Genomic DNA, 25531 nt, shown 5'->3' with positions numbered 1-25531 from the left:
TCTAGATTTGTTCGCAACCCATCTGAACCCAAAATGCCCATTTTACGCAAGTTGGCTTCCCCAACCAGAGTCGTGCGGGAATGCCTTTTTGATGAACTGGTCAAAAATATATATCTATGCTTTTCCGCCGATTCCTCTGGTCCCCAGGGTTCTTCGGAAAATGAAGAAAAAACCTTGCCGCATTCTTCTAATAGCTCCCAGGTGGCCTTGACAAGTCTGGTTTATGGAACTCCTGCTCCTATCGCAGTGTGACCCGATTCTGCTCCGCCCACTTCCGGACCTTCTGACCATGGATCAGGGACAGGTTTGTCATCCCGACCCAGCCTCTCTTTGCTTAGCGGCATGGAACCTGAGTACTATGAGTTTGCCAATTTAAACATTCCTTCCGACGGCAGGGAAGTTCTTGCTAAGGCTAGAGCAGCCTCCACTGTGAAAACATACAAGCTCAAATGGAAACGTTTCTATCTATGGTGCGACGCTGCTCAGGTACATCCTGTTCATTCCACACCAGACCAATTTTTGCCTTTCTTTTTACATCTAGCAAAATCTGGCCTCTCGCATTCTACTCTTAAAGTTTTTCTGGCTGCAATCTCAAGATTTCGACAGGATGGTTCCACCTCTCTTTACGCTTCCAGAGTCATTCAGCAGTTTTTCAAGGGTCTTTTTAGGATGTTTCCTCAAATTTGTCGACCGCCTCCTCCTTGGCATTTAAACATTGCATTGGCACAACTCATGAAGCCACCATTTGAGCCCATCCATAAGGTTGATCTAAAATTCATTATGTGGAAGACTTCACTGCTGTTGGCTCTCACTTCTTCACGTCGAGTCAGTGACATACAGGCGTTCACTACTAAACCGCCTTTTCTTCAATTCACCAAGGCCTCTGTATTGCTCCGCACAAATCCAGCCTTTATCCCCAAAGTGCCTTCGGATTTCCATCTTAAAGAGCCAGTCATTTAAAAAAAAAAAATTCTAATCCTCAAACGTCAGCAGAGAGGACTCTCCATTCTTTAGATATCAAGAGATGTCTGAAGTTTTATGTGCAAAGGACAGCTAGTATCCGTAAGTCTGATCAGCTTTTTGTGGCCTACGGATGGATGCGAAAGGGACATCCAGTCACCAAACAGACTATTGCACGCTGGATATCTACTACAATTGGCTTTTGCCATCAGCAAACTGGGAAGCCACTTACTGCAAATGTTCGAGCGCATTCTACCAGACAAGTTTCCTCTTCTACTGCGCTATTTGCTGGTGTGCCTCTTCAACACATCTGCAGGGCTGCAACATGGTCCAGCAGGCACACCTTTACCAAACATTACTGTCTGGAAGCTGCTGACAATGCTGATTCAGCCGTGGGGCAAGCGGTCCTATGTAATCTCTTTAAGTAAGGTGAGCCTCTGTTGCTTCCCTCCTCCTGTATACAGGGTACCATTTTTTTGTCTTTATGCTTCAGTATCTCTTTGTACTGTGTATTATGATGATTTTATATGTACCTTGCATTATCTTGGCATCACTGCTTACTATTCTTATTCAAGCATGTGAATCTATGAAAGACACCCCAATACTGGAGAAGAACAAAAGTTACTTACCTGTAAACTGTGGTTCTCCAGTATTGGTGTCTTTCATAGATTCACATGCAACCCACCCTCCTCCCCTCAGAGGCTCTCCTCTTCTCCTTGACTCTTTGTTACTCTTGTGCTATGAAAATCTGAGGGCCTGAGCGTCTGAGGAGAACATTCTGGAGGGTGCTAACGCCTGATTGGCTGGAGTTTGGACTATTCACAATGACTGTAATATGTTATAAAAGTGATTCAAAGCTACTCTATGGTTTTTCTTACCTATCTATGGTTGTGTTATTGCTACATTGCTATGTTATGTACCGTGGGACTCCCACTTCGACGACGGGGAATATTCAAGCAATGTGAATCTATGAAAGACACCAATACTGGAGAACCACAGTTTACAGGTAAGTAACTTTTGTTCATTCTCATAACATCAGAGTAGACATTGATTTGACTTTTTGGACATCTCCATAAAAGAGAACATGAGCAGATTAGAGATGGAATTATATAACCTCTTGTAAAGAAGTGAATGAGGAAGTTAATGAGGTGTCACAGAAACGACAAACCACTCCCAAGGAACTCAATGTTCAGTGAGCCACAGACATTATATTTTATGGTTTTGGACCAAAATGTAATAGTATTTAACAAAAAAGGGAATATTTCTAACAGTGGTGGTTCTTTGGTGAATTGCATGTGGAGACCAATGGCAAGCCAAGACTAAGACTTTGCAACGGATCAGTTTTAATTATAGGGAGCAAAACTGTACCCCAAAGTGCATAACGCGGACCCACTGTGTGAACATATACTCCAAGATGTGAGAATCAACTGCAGCCCGTGGGAGTATGTTTCAAAGCCAGCGGGACACTCATAGCCTCTGACTGAAATTGCTTTCCAACTTGTGAAACTCACCTTAAAAAAGTTTCACCTGTGATCTCTGTACAAATTCTGCTACACTAGAATGGACTTTACCCCCAAGGCCCTGACTTCCAAATTGTTTGCCAGTATTTTGATTTTCAATTTTCATTAATTTTGTAGAAAGTGGACTGATGGATACTTTGACTGGGTAAAATATACCACTCTATAGTCCTATCCTATTTAGGCAATAGAGCCATATTGAAGGAGTGGTTAGTCAAGTAAATAGTCAGTTTGAGCAAAGTAACGGTATCCTTTATCAAAGTGTTTTGCCTGGAGTGCTGAAATGCTGCTATGGGGCACCACCCCAAACACCGTTATGTTGATAAGACATTTTGTTATTTTTTCATTATGAAACGGAAAAAGAGTTTTTGGTGTCAGGACATTTTTACCTTTATCTTCACTTCGAATACACTTTCGATGTATATGGCATGGCTCTGTCCATTTCTCTAAACTAATTCCTGATTCTGTTTACTGGATGTTTGGGCTGTTTGTTTTTTGGGTGAAATGTCAAGTATTTCGAATTTTTCAGGAAACCTAAATGTCTTTTTTGATTCACTGTTGTATTGGTATTATTTTAAAGTAGCTTTTTCTGATTTACATCACACTTGCTTTGATAAAATGGCTACATAATCCGTATTAAAAAAATTGAGCAATTTCTTTTGGGATTTTGTGGTATAACCGTTGTTTTTATTCTGTTTGATCTGTTCCAGGGTACCGATGCCACCATGATAAACAAACTGAATTCTCATCACAGTCAGAGCAGTATCTACCTCCCTCCAAAAAGTGTCCACGACACCAAATTTGCCATAAACCACTTTGCAGGGGTCGTGTATTATGAGTCTGAAGGTGAGCTGCAGGAGTACCATAGGCAACAAGCTCAGATACTCTACAACACTCAGAGTGTGTTGTTGTATGGCTGTAGTATGTGATAGAACTCAGAAAGCATGTGGATTGTGAATATATAAGTGGTATCATCAATTAGTCTATCAGGACGGTGTCTTGTATAATTGTTTTTCATCTCTTTTTCTTCTACCCACAGGCTTTCTTGCGAAGAACCGTGACTTGTTGAGCTCGGACCTTGTGCTGCAAATTCACTCGTCCACCAATAAGTTCCTGAAGGACCTTTTCCAGGCCCGGAGCAGCCACGTTTCTTTGGGTCCTGGGAGTATTCGACATCTGAATTCTAACACAATGCCTCACAAGGTCAGACCTCAAGCTTCTTCACTTGATACAATAGGCGTAGATAAGCCCCAAAGCCTGGTATACAAACCTGTGATTCATTTTGCATTTTGTAACGGTAGTCTATGACTACTCATCCGACCACTTAATTTAACAACAGGCTTTCCTAGTCTGCAGGTCTTTGAAGTTTCAGGTAACTGTGTGTCTACCATCCATAGGACCAAACATCACCCGCCACGGGTGAAACTTCCTGAATTCTCAGCTACGATTTGCGTTGTGTTGATAAGAGAAAGAATGATTACACTATTATGGTCCTCCTCGCACGTTTTGTCAGTCCAGCAGAGGATGAGTAACCTCTCTAGATTCATATCATTTAGAATCTTTTCCTAGAGACTGTGAGGGACTGGGAAGAAGCAAAAATATTGTATTCAGTGCTTTTGTTGTGTTTCACAGCATTCTTAGGTCAATAAACAGTGCCAAATGCCTACCGTGGCTTTGCAAACTTTCAAACTTTTTCTCTCACAAGCTTCCTATTAGTCTTGCAAATTCAATGATTATTGCCGCAGGTCATGAAGTTCTTCACATATAGACTTTTGAAGTTGTGTGATAAAAATATTGAAAACAACCATCCAAATTCAAAGTCACATGAAAAATGTTTTACAAGCTAATGCACGAGAAGGAGGTGCCTCCATTTCCAGTGGCAACTAGTGGTACGCAGAAAAGTATGTCAGGCACTAGATGAGGAAGAGGGAAAACTGTGACCTATGGATTGCACAATAATCAGTATTTACATAAAACGTCACTCATGTGAATGCAATTTTACACACCCGTTACTTACACCCCACAGTCTCCTATGTAGGAGAGTCCAAAGAATGTTTAGATTGTTTTTTTTACAGCAGATCTTTTCACATAGTTTAGATCTTATTTTGTATTCCACCCGAACATTTGTTTTTCCTCAATTTTAGTCTTATTATATTTCTTTTTTTTTCTTTTCTTTTTTGTCCTCATTGCTACCATGGTTTTAATGCCAGACCAGATTAACCTGCATGCAGCTGTCTCAGTTCATAACAAAACTGGCAGGGTTATATAAGCGAGATAGTGGGTACACAATATCCCTCAGCTATTGCAGTCAAGTCAAGTCAAGTCAAAGAATCTTTATTCGGTGATTAAAAAACACCATAAAAGCACACTCATATTTACATGTTAAAAAGTCATTAAACATTTCAGGGTTATTTGTACAGTGAATTAACAAAACATAAATACAACAATATAGCCATATTTAACACTTAAAAGTTAAAGTAAAAACATTTCAGTCTTCTCCTCTAGTAAGCCTTAAACGAAGTGCTACCTTGATAAAGTTCATAATACTACACAGTGTTTGGGGTTCCTCAGCTTTCTGTAAGAATACAAGTGCCTCCCTAGCGTGGACCAAATTAGCATTTTTCAAAATATTTACAAGGTATCTGCGTCTGGGCATTGAGTAAAAGGGGCAGAGTAGAACAAAATGAAGGGAGTCTTGCGGAGACCTGTTGTCACAGCCGCAGGGCCCCTTCTGTTCTATTGATGTAGCAAACCCCGCTGGTGATGCCAACATAAATGGGAGAAGGTTCAATCTGAAACGGCACATCAGGAACCTATCCTGTGCATTGTACATGAGGAACAAGTATGGCTCCATACCTTCCACGCTCTTCACTAGGTGATGGGCCCTCACTGTCTTTTTACACCCTTCAGCCTCATCTCTGCGTAGGTTTTTCCGCTCAAGAAAAATTCTCCCTACATGCAGTTTATTCTGGGCTACAATGGTTACAGGATGAGTAAAGAGGTTCCCAAAACATAGCTCCTCCAGGGTATTCTTCACATAAAGGAGCCAGGGGATGCGCATACACTTGTCCCTTTTTAGGCAGTCCAATAAGATTTCTCTACTAAGTGTCGCATCAGGATTGTACCAGATTTTTAACCAAGCGATAATAGGCCTCAATTTTATCAAATCTTCTATATATGGTCTCCCTAGCTCCCTATGGGCAATCAAACCAGCAGTACTTTGTGGTACCCTCAAGAGTGATTTCAGATATTTATTTTCTTCACGTTGGATACTAGTGGTATTGACAAAGCCCCATACTTCTGCCCCGTAAATTACCTTGGAGCATGATACTGAGCTGTACAGATTTATCACCTGTTCCGGGGACCATCTTCCTAGCCTCCTGCCATAGCTAGCAATTGCCCCGTTAGATGCAATCATTTTACCACAACGTTCCTCCACCAGGGTATCAAACCGCAGGGCACCATTGAATGTTACACCAAGGTATGGAAACGTTTTGACCTCTTCCACAATGTGACTCCCTATTTTGTATGTAAATTTAGAGGTGGTTTTTTTCCCCGCCAGGAGCACATAGGATTTACTCAGATTTACAGAAAGGTCCAAGGCACTCATGAACCTAACAAAACCATCAATCAGGATTTGTAGGCTCCTTGGTGTCCGTGCGATCAGTACCGCGTCATCTGCATAAAGCAGAACAGGAATATGACGCGACCCAACCCTTGGGCAATCTGCCTTCAGACCCAACAGAAACTGCTCCAAATTATTAATATAAAGGGAAAACAAAAAGGGAGCAAGAATGCAGCCTTGTCGGACTCCACTCTTACAGGGAAAAGAACTAGTCAGCCCCCCCTCCCTATTAAAGCAAACTTTGGCGGTGGTGTCACTGTGCAGTTCCCTCAATATATTAATTAGACCACTCTCTATCCCCATACTAAGCATCATGCCCCACAATTTTACCCTATTGACGTGATCGAATGCTGCTGCCAGATCCATGAAACCCATGTAAATGGATTCATCACTAGCCATGGTATACTTGGCAGTCAGCAAATAAAGGTTCAGGCACTGGTCACTAGTGGACCTCCCTGCCCTAAATCCGTATTGAGTGTCCGAGAAGATGTTTTTTTCCTCGGTCCACTCGGACAGTCTATTAAGAATTGCCCTCCCCAAAAGTTTTGCTGACACATCAATCAGGGAGATCGGGCGGTAGCACTTTGGGTCATCCCTGTTGCCCTTTTTGAAAATCGGCACAATTACTGCCGTGGACTAAGACGGGGGCAGGCCACAGATGATAGCAGTATTAATAACCCTTGTCATTAGGGGAGCCCAGAGTTCGATGTTACTCAAAAACAGATCAGGGGGGATTCCATCAGGCCCCGGAGCTTTATTTTTGGTCAGGCCCTCAATCCCTGCAATGATCTCCTTAATGGAGAATTCTACCAGTGGAGCCTCAGTTGGAATGGCCGGTAGGTCTACAGTAGAACCAGGCTCATGATTGTACAGGCCCCTATAGTGGTTGACCCACTGCTCTGGGAGAATATTGGCCCCTATATCCGGGGTATCTTTTTCCTGGAAAGTTGGGTTATTAATTATTTTCCAAAAGCCTGCTAGGTCCTTTCTTTCCCCCGCTTCTCGTAAATCTGCCCATGCTTCCGCCTGCAAGGCAAGTTTCCTCCTCTTAATTTCCTTTTTATAAATTTCTCTGCACACCTTAACTTTGTGGGGGACCCTTGGTTTAGTTTTAAGGCAGCTTTTCAGCTCCCTCAAAGCTTTAGAGCAGTCTTTGTCGAACCATCGGGGATTCCCGTGGTTCTTAAATGGGACACTAGTCTTTAGCAAACCATCGACCAGATTAGCGATCTGGTCGAAAGCTTCCATTATCCTCGGTCCGCGGACTTCTGTGTCCAAACAATCATTAATAGCAAGTATGCCTGCGTCCACCAGGCCCTTGTAGAACTTTTCCCCGTCTATTTTAGCCCATTTTAGTCTCCTGCCATTTTAGACCCACCATATAGTGCAGCTCCAAAACAAGAGGGTTATGGTCACTAAAGCCACTCCATTCGATCCCTACACTAGTTGTCTTATTAATTAAGGACCTTGAAACCAGAATGTAATCTATGAAGGAAGAGCATCCTCTACCCTTAAATGTGGGGGGGAGTGTGCCATCCTCCTGCATCCCTACCATATTAATGGTGTGTTCAAGGTCATATTTAAACCGTAACATTCTGAAAGCTGAGCCCAACGGCGTATGAGAGAAATGCGGTCCCTTCTCCATAGGGCATCGGGACCAATCTGTGCTTATTTGGACCAGTACCGGGCACAAGTGGCAATTATAATCACCCATAACCACCAACCCATGTGGCTGCCCATTTTTTTGGCCTGTTATGACCTGGCCCAACCTATTATCTAATTCAGTAACAAGAGAGATGTTAGATCCCGCTATCTCGTTGTTATAAAGATTTACTGCAACAAATCTAAGACCTTTCCCAGTGAACCTGACTGCCTGAATCCTGTGGGAATTCCAATCAAGGCAAGTGTAACTTCCCGGAAGGCTCAGATCTATATAAATAGCTAAACCTCCCATGGCTCTCCCTGATCTTGATTTTTGAGCAGGAACAAAAAAACACTTATACCCTTGCAGGTGGAAATTATTCTCCTGGGCCCAGGTCTCCTGCAGACAAATTACATGGAATTTTCTGATATAGTCAAGCCACTCTTTGTTATTAAATTTCCCAGCCAGGCCAGCTATATTCCATGAGATGATTTTTAGTGCCTCACCCCCCTGGACCCCTCCTCCCTGTGACCCACCAGGTGATTCTCGCACTTGTTTTCCCAATTCCGGTCCCTGTGCGTCACCTATACATGCAATATCTACAACCCTAGGTTCATCCAGCACATAACTCCGGGCGCAACTTGATGACTTTTGTTTTGCCTCGGGGCTGTGCTTCTCCCACTCAGCATTTGGAACCCCTCTACCCCCTATACCCCATATACCATTATCTCTTTGTCAATCTACCCCCTCAAGACCATCCAGGCAGTGGAACCGATTGAATGTATGGAAGGGTAGCTCTGGGCGGCTAAATAATGGCCTGGGATTGAACTCGTGATGAACACCCCTTCGACCCACCCTTTCCCAGTTGTCATATGAACGGGTCACGTGTACAGGGGCTGGGGTAGGGGGAAAGAAGAAAGACACATGAAGTGTTTGAATTGTTGTTACCTGTGATCTATTCTTTCCCTGGCATATGTGAGCAACTGTTCCAGCATCCCTGAAGCTCACCAATATGCAATCCCCTATGATGGATTTGCGTGTTCTCCCTATCCAAGGCACCCTTCTGACCATTATGATCTCATTGCTTAAGTCTACGGGTAAGGGTCTATTCAAATTTAGCCACTTAATCACCCTACTTTTCAGAGCACAGAAATCCTCGGCTTCACCTGCCTCTAGTGGTGGGACGCCCGCCATGACTACTGTAAAGTCATTCGCCTCTGGTGGTAAATTGGGTCTACGTGGCCTGGGGGGAAGCTTCATTAGTGGAGTCGGTGCAACACTATCTGGGGGCTGTACCAGGGGAACAGCATTTGCAGGGGGTATAGGTCCTATGGGGTTAGGTGGCTTATTTGGGGCAGGGTTATTCCTCTGGGTTTGTGGTGGGGCGGCCGCAGTTGCAACCTGTGAGGGAGCAAGATGCATAACACTTTTTGGAGCTGTTGGGGTGGCAATAGGTTTGGGAGCCCTCTCATGAGAATTGGCCGGATTTTTCATACTGCTTAGTGTAGCCTCAAGAATGGTTAGTCTGATTTCCACTTTTTTGATGCTTTCACTAATTGGTAACAAAAGTGACCGAAGCAGGAATTCCAAATTACCCAGCGGAGCAACAGAGAGGGGGGCATTAACAATGTTGCTAGCCGTCTCTTTAGTCAGGACGGGAGCCACACCATCCTGTGCAGCGGGTTTAGAATGTAAGTCAGCCACCGTTGTCACAGTTGATATGGAGGGTTTGGGTGACTTCCCAAAATCAGAATAAGGGATCTTTGGTTTGTTTTTAGCCTGGGCACCCCTCGACTTCCTCCTACGTTTGTTTGGTGGGGGCCCAAAAACCCCTTGTGCTACAGCTATTTTAGGTTTGGCTTTCCTAGACTTTGATGCTGGGGGCGGTTGAGAAATTAAGTCAATCGTCCCCCTACTTGGGCTTGTGCTACTCACTGGGGTTGAGCTCATAAGTACCACTGGGGGCGTTTTTGTAACATCCCTAAACAGGATCGGAACATCTTCATTTAGTGTCAAGTCTTCGCTAGGTGTGGGAGGATAGTCTCCTAGAGGTCTACCTTTCAAATTATCTATAGAGCGTCTCCGCTCAGCTCTGAGCCGGCTTAAAGTGTTCTCCTTGTCCCCATCTCCCCCCGCCCGAGGAAAGTAATTCTCTAAGGTCATATTTTTTGTTCCTGCCTGCCTTATGGGGGTACTTTCCTTTACCGAGGACGGCATGGTATCTTAGAGTGTGATGATAGCTATGGGGCAATTTATCAGCTTGTTGTGCTAGGGACTTGATGGCAAACGGCAGAACCAAGAGGGTAGGCCCAGCCCGGCCTACTCCGGCCTATGACGGCCACAGACGGCCCCGCCCTTGTCCCGGGCTTCTCCCGGCGCCCTCCCGCGCGCTCCCGCGCAGCGGGATCCCAGTGCAAAAATAAAAGAGAAGGAGGTGGGGCGGGGGGCGTGGCAGTCAGGGAGAGCGACCCAGGTGTTGTGGGTTGACCTCACGCAGGGGCTCCTGGGAGTTGGAGTCCCTGCGGGTCCGCTCGCAGCCCTGTACTTGCCTGCCAAAGCCCAGAGTCCGGTGTCCAAGATCAGAGCCCCTCTATGCTCAAGGCGCCTCTCTCCACACCGCGAAGCGGGACCCGCGGAGCGGGTCCGGCAAGGAGCTGCGGCAGAAGAAAAACACCACAGATGCAGGGAACAGCCCACGGCGAAGTCCAGGCAAACAAGGTATCCCACGTCGATCAGGAAGGGGGCTGCTTTCAAGTGCTAGGGCGGGGGCGTGGCAGTCAGGGAGAGCGACCCAGGTGTTGTGGGTTGACCTCACGCAGGGGCTCCTGGGAGTTGGAGTCCCTGCGGGTCCGCTCGCAGCCCTGTACTTGCCTGCCAAAGCCCAGAGTCCGGTGTCCAAGATCAGAGCCCCTCTATGCTCAAGGCGCCTCTCTCCACACCGCGAAGCGGGACCCGCGGAGCGGGTCCGGCAAGGAGCTGCGGCAGAAGAAAAACACCACAGATGCAGGGAACAGCCCACGGCGAAGTCCAGGCAAACAAGGTATCCCACGTCGATCAGGAAGGGGGCTGCTTTCAAGTGCTAGGGCGGGGGCGTGGCAGTCAGGGAGAGCGACCCAGGTGTTGTGGGTTGACCTCACGCAGGGGCTCCTGGGAGTTGGAGTCCCTGCGGGTCCGCTCGCAGCCCTGTACTTGCCTGCCAAAGCCCAGAGTCCGGTGTCCAAGATCAGAGCCCCTCTATGCTCAAGGCGCCTCTCTCCACACCGCGAAGCGGGACCCGCGGAGCGGGTCCGGCAAGGAGCTGCGGCAGAAGAAAAACACCACAGATGCAGGGAACAGCCCACGGCGAAGTCCAGGCAAACAAGGTATCCCACGTCGATCAGGAAGGGGGCTGCTTTCAAGTGCTAGGGCGGGGGCGTGGCAGTCAGGGAGAGCGACCCAGGTGTTGTGGGTTGACCTCACGCAGGGGCTCCTGGGAGTTGGAGTCCCTGCGGGTCCGCTCGCAGCCCTGTACTTGCCTGCCAAAGCCCAGAGTCCGGTGTCCAAGATCAGAGCCCCTCTATGCTCAAGGCGCCTCTCTCCACACCGCGAAGCGGGACCCGCGGAGCGGGTCCGGCAAGGAGCTGCGGCAGAAGAAAAACACCACAGATGCAGGGAACAGCCCACGGCGAAGTCCAGGCAAACAAGGTATCCCACGTCGATCAGGAAGGGGGCTGCTTTCAAGTGCTAGGGCGGGGGCGTGGCAGTCAGGGAGAGCGACCCAGGTGTTGTGGGTTGACCTCACGCAGGGGCTCCTGGGAGTTGGAGTCCCTGCGGGTCCGCTCGCAGCCCTGTACTTGCCTGCCAAAGCCCAGAGTCCGGTGTCCAAGATCAGAGCCCCTCTATGCTCAAGGCGCCTCTCTCCACACCGCGAAGCGGGACCCGCGGAGCGGGTCCGGCAAGGAGCTGCGGCAGAAGAAAAACACCACAGATGCAGGGAACAGCCCACGGCGAAGTCCAGGCAAACAAGGTATTGCAGTCACATTCTTGGAAGGCAAAGAACCAGGCGGTTTCCTTCTTATAGGCAACCTTGGTATAGGTAGCAGCCAAGTCAGCCCGGGCTAGGACCAGGTACCGGCTAATCTCATGGTGCGAAAGGCAAGGGGGGCACCATAGCAGGGTAATCATCGGACCCGGGGGAAAAAGAAAAAAAAAAAAAAAACCCGGCTATTTCAGTGTACCCATGATAACAAATACCAGAAAGCCCTTTCGCTCTGATTACCAGATCTAGCAAGGTCCATACGTGATGTATACAAAATAGAAGCCTGCCAATCGCTAACGTTGGGAGGGGACGAGTCCTTCCACTTCCTGCAGATCTCCCTTCTTGCCAACAACACCGCGTAGAACACCAAATTCTTGGCCGCACTTTGAACTCCTTCCCGAATCCCAAAGATCACGAGAGGCAAGTCAATGTTAACCTGAACACCCAGTGATATGGTTAGAGTATTACTGATAGCTGCCCAGTATGACTCTAGGCTAGGGCAGTCAAAAAACATGTGGGTGTCTGATGCTGCCAGAAGGCCGCACCTTGAACATGCCATTGGGTTGCCCTCAGAAAATTTAGATAATCTGAGGGGAGAATAGTATGCCCTATGCAGTGTAAAAAGATGGTTTCTGCGTAGCCATGAAGGCTTCACTATACTGCACAAAAGGCCGAAAGAAGATGACCAAAGATTTTGTAGATTTGGACCAGAAATTGAAGGACTCCACAACAAGTCAGGCAGGTTGAAAACTCCGTCCGTTTCCTCGAGTAGGAGTCTATACCATTGTGAGGTCTCCTTTTTACCGGGTGGGTTGTTGACCAAATTATCAATAAGTAGGCTATATCCTCCAAGTGGAAATTTGTTTCTTTCAAGGGATTGAGTCTTATAGGCCTGAGTCCAACTAGACATTTGGACGTATTTGAACCTTGATAGATTGGGGCCGATCTTAGCCTGGAGCTGATCCCATGAAAGCAACTCCCCTTCAAAAAAGAAGGCCTGCGTCTCTTATAGGCGCCGCTAAGATATCTCCAAGCCAGGCGGGGTTTTCATGTAGTCCCCATAGCGGAGTTCTATCACAAAAGTATCCTTGTTTTATAGATCTTGTGACTTCGGCCCATAGTTTTGCCAATCCCTGTAACACCTTCAGTTTGATTTTTTTTAAGTACTTGGGGTTGCCAAATTTGAAGAGAAAGGCCGATTGACTAACATCTTCCCCTTCTAACATAGCTGAGAACATCAGGCCCACCCCGTAGTCTGAAGGCATTTTTAACAACATACGGGAGTGAGTCAACTGAAAAGCCCAAGCGTACAATTTCGAATCCGGGGCAGCCAAGCCCCCCTTGTCCCATCGCCTCCTAAGCTTTTTCCATGAAATCCTTGCCTGTTTGTTGTTCCAAATAAAAGATGTTATGTCTGACTGTAATTTAGCTAAACAAGAGTAATCAAAGTGCAAGGGGATGGTGCAAAACAGGAAAGAAATTTTAGGGAAAATCGACATTTTAATTAAATTGACCCTCCCAATTAAAGATAGTGGAATGTGAGAGCATGAATGCAATAACCTACGGAATTCTTTGGCTACTGCTGAAAGATTCATTTGAGCAATTTTTTCTATGTCCTTCCCAATATGTAGACCCAAATACCTCATCGTGGAACCTGCTTGTAAATCCTTAGCTCGCCCATCATCATTCCAGACAAGCATCTCGGTTTTGGAATCATTAATTTCGTAACCGGATACTTGGCCAAAGGAGTGGGCAATCTTTAGAATTATGGGGAGTGCAGTACCAACATCTGAAGTAAGAATAAGCATGTCATCGGCGTATAGGGCTACTTTCCTTTCCCACCCTTTATAAGAAAAAGGCTTGATAGTGGCCTCCCCCCTCAATTGTTGCGCAAAGGGTTCGATGTAAAAATCAAACAATAGGGGGGAAAGTGGGCCGTCCTGCCGTGTCCCCCTAGTGATAGTAACCGGGTCCGATAGTTCTCCATTAACCAAAAGGCGTGCAACTGGGCTATGATATAGCAAACCAATTGCCCTACGGAACCCTGCCCCCACGCCAAACTTAGCCAAAGCCCCCGACAGGTAAACCCAATTAACCCTGTTGAAAGCCTTGGTCGCATCCAACGTGAGGGCCCCCAGAGGGAGGGTCTGTGCAGATGATATATCTATAGCACCTATTAAGTCATATGTTAGCTCAAATAGTTGTCGTTCCTTGACAAAGCCCTTTTGGTCAGGGTGGAGGACCGCCGTCGCAATCTCGGCCAACCTCGATGCCAAAATTGTGGTGAAGATCTTATAATCCACATTAAGAATCGAAATCGGCCTATAGGATCCACAAGCGGTCTTTGGTTTCCCTGGTTTCAAAATAAGGGTGATTGAGGCATTATCCCAAGAGACAGGCGGGAACTGACCTTCCACTAAAATTTGATTGAATAGAACAGTAAGGAATGGGACTAATTCTGTTTCAAGGGCTCTATAGATTTCTGCCGGCAAGCCGTCAGGTCCGGCCGCCTTCCCCTTCTTACTTCTTTTAATGGCAGATCTTACCTCATCCTCCGTAATGGTGTTATCTAAGAACTGAGACTGCTCGGTAGATAACGAAGGGAGATTGATATCCCTCAGCCAACCTTCAATAGAATCTAACGAGATCTCCTTATCCTCCTCGTAAATCACCTGAAAGTATTCTCTAAAGGCACCCCTGATATCCTGATCTGAAGAAAGAGTATGATTATCTACCGTTATTGCGGCAATGTTATTGTGAACCAGATCTGTTTTAGTCTTCCAGGCCAGTAGTTTCCCGGCGCCCTCACTGTATTCAAAATGGGCCAGCTTACTAGCTTCCCATCTTTGTTGAAGCCGAAGATTTAATATCGAGCTCAAACTACCCTTCAGAGCCACTAATTGATTGCGAAGAGTGGGCAGATCTAATCCGGAAGCCACATGATTGGAGTCTATATCTTGTTGCGTTTGACGTATCTGAGCTTCAATAGAAATTACTTCCTCTCTATGTAGCTTCCTACGATGTGAGACTTTGCCCAAAATAACCCCTCTCAAAAAAGCTTTAAATGAATCCCAGATCACTCTGGTCGTAGCTGAGCCCCTGTTGGAATCCAAAAAATTATGGGTTTCAGATTTAAGAAAAGTGATATCCTCAAGGGAAGACAAAAGAGAGCGGTCGAAAGACCATGTGATGGAAGACCTCTTAATCGGTCTAACAAGTTCCATTACAACAGCCGCATGATCTGAAAGATGTATTGGGAGATAGTTAATGGCCTTGACGGAATCTACCAGCCTCAGACTTATTAAGATGAAATCGATTCTGGACTGGTGGTGGTATTTGTAGTTCCGGAAAGAAACCCCTTGTTGTTGCCCCGACCTCTCTCTCCAAATATCCACATAACCATATTGCTTCATAACACTTTGCAGCAAGGCCCTAGTCTTAGAAAAAACAAGGGATCGATTATTAGCCGATTTATCCAACAAGGGGTCCAGTACGACATTAAAATCACCTGCCAAGATAATGGGTTCAGGGAAGGAAAGCAGGTGTGAGAATAAAGACTCCAAAATAGAGGGGTCGTCCTGATTCGGACCATAGTATCCCAAGATTGTACTTTGCATATCGGAAAATAACAACTGACGCTATGGCCCATCTGCCACCTGGGTCGACCGCCTGTGAAATCAGCCTAGCTTTAGCTCCTTTTTTGAATACAACTGAGACCCCTCTTGTATTGGTTGTTTGGGTAGTTGAAACTGCAAAGTCTATCCACCTATTTTTCTTCGTAAGGGCAAGCATTTCAGTGTGAGTTAGGTGTGTCTCCTGGAGCACAATGACCTGCGCATCAAAGTCCCGCAAATATTGCATAATTCTATTGGCTCTGGGCTTGGTGCGGAGGCCATTTACATTCCAGGAGATATATTTGACACTACCCATACTTAAAAGAAGAAAAAGCCAAGATTACCATTTGTTGCATTAATTCTCTGCTCAACATCTGCCTACTTCCATCCTTTATAACACTCTTTCGAACAATGAGGACCATTTTATATTTTTGCCATCTCCCACCCCACCTCCTAACCCCGTGCCCCCCCTCAAACCCACCTCCCCCCCCATGGAAAACCCTTGTGTTATCTAGCCGGCAAATGGTCCGGTAGATAGCACCCCTTTGACAATCTCCCATCGAGAAGAACCCTTCCCACCCCAGAAGAAAAAGAATACAAAACGAAAAAGTATCAGACATAAAAAGTGAAACCCCCACCCATCATGCTATAAGAAAGAGGTTATCAAGGCTATTTAAGGCAATTAGCTAGACGTAGAAAAAAGAGGACCTTTAGTCAAAATGAATAAGTAGATATGACCTAAGCGTACAGCTCTGTGTTAATAATAACACATTAACTGTTAGGCTTATCTAAAAGGATTCACCAACGCTATCTCACAATATGCGTAATCTATTTGTGCTCTTTCCCTAATGTCATCAAAAGCTCATCGGCTGCCTGTACTGACCTAACGTTATACATCCGATTGTTATGCATAACTTTGATGGCTGCCGGGAACATGAGCTGAGCTGTTGCTCCTACCTTTTTAAACGCATCCAGACGTCTCCCAAACTCCCACTGTTTCTCCAATGTGATTCTGGAGCGGTCAGACCTAACTAGGAAAGTAAAACCTATCCCTGTGTGAGACTTATGTTTTAATGCCAGGTTAAGAATCTGCTCTTTCAACACATAAGTGTGAAAGTTGACCAGAATTTTACGCGGTTTCGATCTTTGGGGATTCCGCCGAAAGGGGTCCCTATGGACTCGCTGTATGTCCATGGCTAACTCCTCAAGTGAGTGCTCTAGGCCCAGGGACTCCTTTAACAGAACAGTGATGAAATGTTTGATGTCGGAACCCTCAGTTCCTTCCGGAACATTGAGGATCCGTAAATTCCCCCGCCTGGCGTTATTTTCTAACATCTCCATCCTCTCGCTTAGGTTTTGCTCCTCTCTAGTAAGCTTCTTTATATCATCCTTAGCTTGCTCCAAATTAGTTGAGAGTGCTGCTGAGGTCTCTTCCAGAACTCCTGTTCTAATGGACAAACCATCAATCTTTTTATCCAATGCTTCACAATAGTTCCTTATCTCCAATTGATTTGCAGAGGACTCAGAAAACCCTTTCCTTATCTCCATTGTGAGCGCAGAGAACATCCCCAGCAATGAGGCAGCTGAAATAGTGGACTCACCCTCAAGGATGGCTGTACCAGTTCCAGCAGCCTCACCATTCTGATGCAGAGCGTTAATAATCTCTTCATCCCGCCATTCTCCACCGACTGCACCCTCCATTTCCGATGTTGCTGCCAAATGATTGTCAGAAGTTGGCCCTTCCGCTGTTAACAGGCTTAGTGAGAGACTCTGTTCGATGGTGGACAAGCCTCCTGTGACATGCGCCCCCAACTCTACTCCTTGAACTAGTCTGGCTGCCACTGAACCTTTCAGATGTGGTGTGACCTGGGGTAAACCCTCCCCCCCTGCTACAGCTTCGACCCCAACTGGTGTACAGGAGGATACTGATAACACACTTGCGGAAGGAGAAAGGGGGGCGTCCGGGACATACAAGACACCTGCCATATTGTGATCTTCCGCAAGGTTGAGAATCTGAGGAACTGCTTTAAAATAAGATCGAAGTGAAGGGGTGATCTTAGAACCTGAAGATAATACTGCCTTAGGACCCTTCACTTTGGTTTTAGACTTAGGCTTGTGTTTACTTCCTCTAGCCTTCACTTCTGTATTTAAATAGGAAGAAGATTTCCTCCTAGCCGATGCCTCGGAGCTCTGAGCAGTGGCAGCCTCACCAACAACCTGCACGGCCGCCTTATCGCTCAGAACACCACAGATAACCGCAGATCCTGGTGCAGACCCTGGCGCTAACCCAGCCAGCGTTTTAATACTCTCACTGATCTTACCGTTGACAAAAGCCTCTGTCTCTAGCCTTCCCTCCTTGGCTGCTTTCAGAGGAGGTGACAGTGTTGGTTCTTGCACCCCTCTGGAAGACGCTTGATTACCTGCGCTTCTAGAGTTTTTTTTTTATTTAAATGTTTTTATTAACTGCAAAAAGGGACATTCACAGACAGAGCTCTGCGCCTACAACCCTGGGGCCGGCTACCGTGTCACAACTGTTAATCCAATAGTACCGGCTATCCCACATCCCGGAGGTCGGGCATCGCCGTAGGCCGCTGGCACAGCTCCTACTGTATTCAAAGTCACTGTCCCTTGGAAGCCTTGTCTTTGGAGCGACCCCCTGTTCGTAGCAAGGTCTGAGCATGTTTTACCCGGGTCTTGTTGTTCACAGTTCCGTACCTTTGGCAATAAACTCTAAATCCCCTCACCCCACCCTGAGATCCCACCCTACCCTCCCATCCCACCCACCAAGTTTAAACAGTTGAGGTCACCTGTCGGCCGCCACCGTCTCAGCAATTTGCACTCTTTGCCCACCCGCATCCCGGCACATTGCAGCGTCCCTGAAACTCTTCACCGCCTCTAATCTGGTCCCTTCAGTGCGGTTATTATGCCTCCACCCCGCTAGCACCCTCCCCAGGGGCCTCTCTCTCAGCTGCCTCCGAGCCAGAACACCCCGGGGGGCTTTCCGCTTCCTTATCCCGTCTGCCAATATAGTCTGCGTACAATCCCCAAAAGTTTTTGGGCCGGCTGCGCGGCGGCAGCAGCTCACTGAACCTCTCTGACTGAGTACAACAATAGAGTACATCACGTTTCCACTGCGCCACTGTGGGTAATGGGCCCCGCATCCAGCACATCGCAACTCGCCGTTTCGCCACCAGCATCCCCATATCTACCAAAGGCCGCGCCGCCCTTGGCACCACCCTGGAGTGTCCCAACAGTGCCACCGCCGGATCTGGAGTCAACTCTACCTCTGCCACTTCCGCTATCTGCCGGTAGACCGCCTCCCAGTAGCCGTATATACCCGGGCAGCGCCACGCCAAGTGCATGAAGTCTGCCGTTGGGTGCTTGCATCTTTCACATGCTGGCTCTTCTCGCTGGCCATATCGATGCAGTCGCTCCGGAGTATAATAAAACCTGTTTAGGAATTTGAAATGGACCAGCCGATGTCTGCCGTGCAGGGAAATGCGTCGTATCCCCGTGCAGCAGTATGCCCACATGGCGTCGTCTATTGTAATTTCCAAATCTCTCTGCCAAGCCAGTCTGGCCTTAGCAAACTCCTGCGACCTTTGCGACTGCGCCGTGCGATATAATTTAGAGATCAATTGATGGGGACTTTCATTCTTAATTATGAAGGACAACTCCGGAACCTCCGCTGGTTCCGCCATGTCGTCCCCTAGCAACTGTCTCCAGGCATGTCTGACTCTATGGTATTGGAAGCGTTGCAACTGCGTGCCGCCCCCTTCCGATGCTGCCACTTCCTCCCACGTCTTGACCACGCCGTTCACGAACATGTCTCCCATGGTGTGCACACCCAACGCCCTAAGCGACCGCACCACTCCCTCTTCCGTGCAGGGGGACAGCCACACCGCCCAGGCAATTGGCATTGCCGGCGAGTAAAGCTGCGCCCCCGACGTGCGTTGTAGTATACTGTTCCAAGCATGTCTGGTTGAGTTCAAGGAGTCTAAGAACACCGTTCGGCGGTCCGGAGGCTCAAAAATGACAGCGGGGAGCGGGAGCGGTGCTGCGAACAGAGTCTCCAATTTGAGGTACGGTACGGCCCCGTCTCCGTGCATCCAGCTGTGCGCCTGAGCCCCCTGCGCCACTCTGTAGTACAGTTCCATATCCGGCGCTCCCAGGCCACCCAAATGATAGGGCAGCGTCAGGACCCTCCAGCTGATTCGCGCCTGCCTGCCCGCCCATGCCAACCTCAGCAACGACGCCTTCAGCCGCGCAAAGAAGGCGCGCGACAGCACCATGGGGATGTTTACAAACAAGAACAGAAACCTAGGGAGCACCACCATCTTCATGATGGATATGCGTCCCAGAAGCGAGAGAGGCAGCTTGATCCAAGTCTCCACATCATCTTCGAGTTTACTGATCGCCCTGCCGTAATTTTCAGACAGCACTATCTCCGAGTCCATATGAAGCTGGATCCCCAGGTAGCGGACCGCGTCGTCCGACCACTGCAGCGGATATTCCATGTCAAAGGGGGCCGTGACCGGCGTCAGCGGGAACACTATAGACTTGTTCCAGTTAACCTTCAGCCCCGAGAGTGCCCTAAATTGGACCACCTCCCGCAACACAGGGGCCAAGTTATTTTCTGGGTCCCTGACGTATAGCAGAGTATCCTCCGCGTATGTGGAGACCATTATCTTATAAGTTGGAAAATTAATTCCCCTTAAACTATGGTATTCACGCAGAGCACACACCAATGGCTCCGCCACTAAGGCATACAAGAGAGGCGACAGGGGGCAGCCCTGTCTCGTCCCTCTCAAGATGGGAATCGCATCCGTGACTCGATCTCCCAGCCGTAGTCTCGCGGTGGGGCCGCTATACAGCACCCCAATCAGTTGCAGAAAAACCGGGCCCAGCCCCATTCTTGTCAGGACCTGCTGCATGAACGGCCACTCTACCGAGTCGAAAGCATTTTCCATGTCAAGAAATACAGCTAATGCGCGCGTATCGGGGCGCACATGCTGCATGACCCCGAACACCGTCCGCAAATTGTACGTGAGGTTCCTGCCCGGCACGAACCCCGCCTGTTCAGGGGCGACAAGTTCCTGGGTGAGCAGGGCCAGGCGCGTGGCCAAAACTTTAGCGGATAATTTAGCGTCTACGTTCAGCAGCGATAACGGCCTATAGGTACTACATTCCTCCGGCGGCTTACCCGGTTTTGGAATCGCAACTAGGAGCGCCTCCCGCATAGATGGCAGCATGTGCCTTTTAACGCACATGTCATCGAACAACGTCGATATGTGTGGGAGGAGCTGATCAATAAAGGCTCGGTAGAACGCAACAGTGAGGCCGTCCGCTCCCGGGGCGCTTTGCGCTTTCATGCCTGCTAGGGCTTCTAGAATTTCATCCCTCTCAACCGGCAGGGCTAGAAATTCCCTGTGCTCGTTCGTAAGAAACGGCAGCTTAATATAGTCCAGGTAGTCCCCTATGCCCTCCTCCATACCAGTCTGCTGAGAAGCATACAGCTTGGTGTAATATGACTGAAAGCGCGCAACTATGTCTTCCTCTTCCGTTAATAGCAAACCTCGCTCTGATCTGACCTGGGTGACGACGACTCGGCGTCTACGGGCTTTGAGCAGATTTGCTAATATCGATCCCGGTCTGTCACCCTCCCCGTACACCCTGGCAGTAGCGTACTTCCCCAAATGCAGCACCTCTGCATCAGCGGTCTCGTGAAATTCCGCCAGTAGTGACTTCATCTCCTCAGGAATGCCCTCTCCAGTTGTTTCGCGCTGTCTAGTCTCCAGGGCCTCTAGTTTGCGCTCCAGCGTCGTAAGCCGCAGCCTAATGTCACGCAGCACCCCCGAGTGTTTGGCCATCGCCACTCCTTGGATATAGACCTTAAAGGTCTCCCAGATAGTCTGGAAGTTGTCCACGGAGCCTAGATTGGTGTCGAAGAATTGTTCAATCGCCTCCGCCAGCTCCTCTTTAAAGAGGGGGTCTAGCAGCGAGTATGGGGGGAATCGCCAAAGAAATGGCGGGGGCATCTTTCTGGGCGCAGCCAAGGACATCAACACCGGAGAGTGGTCAGAGAGTGTGCGCGGGAGCACCGTGCAATCTCGCACCTGTGAAAGGAGAGACGATGACACTAGCCAATAATATATCCGCGTGTGCAAGCTGTGGTATGCCGAGTAGTGTGTGAAACCCCCCTGTTCCGGATTACGAGTTCTCCACACATCCTGGTTAAAAAGTCCTGCGATAGAACTTCTTTCTTTAAAATATTCCCTTTACATAACATTACTTTTCGTTGATTGGTTTCCAATGTGCTGACAGTTTTCTCCTTCTATGGACTACACTGCGCTAAAATGCAGGTTTTCCAAGTTCATAAACCGTAGTCACAATGTACTATGTAGACATTAGAAGTTGCAAATAGATTTCCACATTGCAAAGTTCACATGGCATTTTTTCCCCTTGTGAGGAAGGGTATCGAAAGAGGCAACCCTTTATTTGCAAACAATATTTCAATCGCAAACTACTGACTGGATACCAATACCCTAAAGGAGGTGGTATCTATTTGCAAAATGGAAGCTGTCAGTGAGGACCACATATAACTTTGTAAATGACAGCTGTGATTATGAGGGGAAGATCCGACAGCAATCATGCATGCTCTCTCCAATGTCTCCTCCCATCCTGCCAAATATTTCTCATTTGAAGCACTTGTCCCTTTAGAAGACGGGACTGCATTGTACACACTGTGCAAATGTGAATGCAGGAGTGAATGTATGCTGTATCTCTTAGGCCTCCATCGCTGCATTCACAGGCATTCATTTGGATTTGAAAGGGAATCCTGCCTCGTTAATTCTGCAGATCTTTGTAAATGACATTTCTGCACTGGGATGGATCAGTAAATCCTTTGGAACACAGGATCCCTGTGCCGCGTTGCAGATGCTGCACACATATAGCATCTGAAATAATGCACCTAAATGCGATATTTAGTTCATAACTCCCCAACACTGTTTTGGGACTATTGGTTACATTTTCATGTAACACACTTGGCGTAAGGTCTATGTGCAACAGAAACATACTGGGAACAGGAGAAAACATTCAGGAGCCCATGAAGGGAAGAACAGTTCCCCAGAGGGGATACAACTCCACTCATTTCCAAGTTTTGCTCGATGCAGGGATTCACCTAGGAGAAACATATGTGTGAAAATGGGCCCGGAATTGTGGAAAAAATACAAAATTAGACCTGGTAATTCCAGGACCAGCAAGCGTGTGCCCATTCCAGAATGATTAATGAGAATATCTATTAACTGGGAGTAGAGACACCAGCCACAATTGGTATCTTGGGTTCCGTAAGCTTCATGAACAATTACGAGCCCACTTGGAATGAAGGTATTGTATATAAAAACAACACAGAACATTCAATAAATACATTTGGTGGGGCCCATGAGTAAAAATTTAATTTGGGGTCAAAGGATCAAGGTTCCGAGTAGAGAAGTATTATTTTAAGAACAAAATTGTATGCTCACAGGCATGTTGAAGCAGGGATTGTGTTGGACCAGGCCCTTTTTGCAGGGTTATTCCCAAACATTTTGCCTTCCTCCTGTATTTTTCTGACTTCGGTTTTGCTGGTTTAAGGACTCCAGGCACTTCACCATTGCTGACTGGAGCTAAAGTGCAAGGGCTCCCTGTGTAAATTGTATTGGTGATTGTTTTATTCATGATTGGCATATTTGATTTACTAGTTAAGTCCCTAGTAAAGTTCACCAGGTGTGCCCAGGGCCTGTAAATCAAATGCTACTAGTGGGCCTGCAGCACTGGTTGTGCAACACATATGAGTAGCACTGCAAATCTGTCTCAGACTTGCCACTGCAGTGTCTGTGTGTGCAGGTTTAAAGTGCCATTTCGACCTGGAAAGTGCACCCACTTGCAAGGCCCAGATCTTCCCTTTTACTACATGTAAGTTACTCCTGAGGTAGGCCCAAGATAGTCCCATGGGCAGGGTGTAGTGTATTTAAAATATAGGACATGTTCTGGTGTGTTATACATGTCCTAATAGTGAAATGCTGCTAAATCCGTATTTCACTAAAATATCTTTTAAGTGTAATATCCCATTGAGAGAAAATAGAGAATTGGAGATTGGAGTCTCTGAACTCACGATTTAAAAATACTGTGTGTCTGGGAATTTAACGTTGAAAACCCAAACACACGGACTGTGTATCCGGAGCAAGATACAGTTGCTTGATACGAGTGCTGTGATTATTTCACCACGTTTTTTGCTGTGAAATCTGTGAAAATAAAGGAGTACAGTGAGCATCCTAAATACTACTTAAATTGCGTATTTTTGTGGCCCATAATTGCATGATGTCATCTCTAACACGCACTCACCGATTGGACCACAGAAAGGGGTCCCTTATCATCTTGGAATATCTACAGTCCTGAAGATAGATTTGTTAACTACCGGCACCAAAACGTTGACGTACATTCCAACTTCCTTTGTGGTCATTGTTAAATATGCTATTTAAAGCCTAGTATATTTTTTGACAGGCTTAATCTATGTATATAGGAGATGGTTGTTTGATACATTGCCATATGGCATATGAAGTTAGAAATGATTAAGTAATGACCAATGTCAAAGTGTCATAGGATTTATTTTTGTGAACCCCTGTTATTGTATATATGAAGATTTATCTTTTTCAATATAAAGAAATGTGTTTGAATAATACACCTGCTTTTTGAAATGTTGTTACTTTTTATGTTAGTTGAAAATAACCTTCAATTAAATTGTAATGTCAATCTTTGACATATTGAAAAGTTCAGAAACGTACATATTGGTGTTTGAATAACTCCCTTGTTTGACATTCTTACCTGTTAAATTACATTAACCCAAGCTCTCAAGGGAATATTGGTTGCCCCCTTTTGTCTAAAAACTTTTGGAAAGTGGGCATTTTCTTGCTTAACTATTCTTTGCCTCTGCCTGTCTGTGGAATCCACATCTTGGTTGGTAGGCAGTTGGGCTCTTGAGCATACACTCTAAACAGCCGCATAAAGGGAGTTGAGGTGTGCCCTGCATATCATGATGGCCTAGCACCAGGCTGATGGGCCTTCCTGAGCTAGAGTGGTGGGAGGAGTTATCACTGACACCTGACTAGAGCTGTGCCTGTCCTCACACAAAGCTGTCTCCACCACCCCTGTTGTGTGTCTGGATCTAGGTCAGGGAAAGACAGGGTCTTGTGCACCACAAAGACTTTCCTTTGAAGTTTGCCTACTTCAAAGGCAGAAACTGGTATAAGTACTGGAGCTGTGACTCCATTACTGCAGAACACTACTGGACTAAAAATATTCTGCCAGGAAGAAGAGATGGATGCTCTAGGAGGGACTGCACTCTGTTTGGTGCTTTGTTGTGCTGGCCTGCTGCTTGCTGTTTCTGTCCTGGGAGTGAAACGACTGGACTTTGCTTTCTGTATCTTGCTTTCCAAGGTTCTCCAAGGGATTGCGTTGAGCTTGCTTCCTGTTGCAGAAGTCTCAGGGACATCAAAGACTTCATCCACATCTCGTGACCAGCACTTGGACTCTTCTGCTGTGAATCCTACATTGCTAAGTGGTGCCAAAACCAGTCCTGGGCCCTTGGAGTTGAGTGGTTGTGCTGTAATCCCCAGAAAAGCAATCCCAACACTGTCTCGATGCCACTGCATTCACCGAAGTCGTGGTCACATCTCGTGAAGAACACAACGCATTGACCGCAAAGACATCGCATCCCCTGGTTTGCCGATGACAGCACCGTCGACTCCGACTTCACCCAACAATGCCGCTGCCTGCAATGTGGCTGAGGGCACCGCTTGTGAAGAGCACAATGCATCTCCCTGTCTCACATCACAGCCTTGAGTCTGCAACGACCACGCTCAGCACCAATGCCGTGCCACTGCTTGCACCGAAGCCGTGGTCAGCGCTCTTGACTGAGACGACATTGCAGCCCCGGCTTCGCCGACTCCAGCACTCCTGAACTCGACATCACAGAGTTAGATCCACAGGGCATGTGACTCCCAAGCCTACGTGACTTCTGCCCGATCTTCGGAACCACCGCCCGCCGCCGATGCCTCATCTTCGTATTTCATAGAAAGGTCCCCAAGGCCTCTCCATTTCCAAAGGTACTGTTTTGCG

At 47.2% G+C, this 25531-nt stretch overlaps 1 protein-coding gene across 2 annotated transcripts in view; it reads left to right on the top strand.

The window, feature by feature from the left end:
* LOC146785536 (unconventional myosin-VIIb-like) overlaps positions 1-25531 on the top strand; it is a 961158-nt gene that overhangs the window by 422578 nt on the left and 513049 nt on the right. For both annotated transcript variants that reach the window (XM_085634664.1, XM_085634663.1), the window contains exons 14-15: positions 3188-3323; positions 3517-3680. In XM_085634664.1, the coding sequence (XP_085490790.1) occupies positions 3188-3323; positions 3517-3680 (300 nt within the window). The remainder of the gene's footprint in view (positions 1-3187; positions 3324-3516; positions 3681-25531) is intronic.

This window comes from Triturus cristatus, chromosome 11 (assembly GCF_964204655.1).
Source record: "Triturus cristatus chromosome 11, aTriCri1.1, whole genome shotgun sequence".
Classification (NCBI taxonomy): domain Eukaryota; kingdom Metazoa; phylum Chordata; class Amphibia; order Caudata; family Salamandridae; genus Triturus; species Triturus cristatus.
This window is presented reverse-complemented; position numbering and strand designations above follow the sequence as displayed.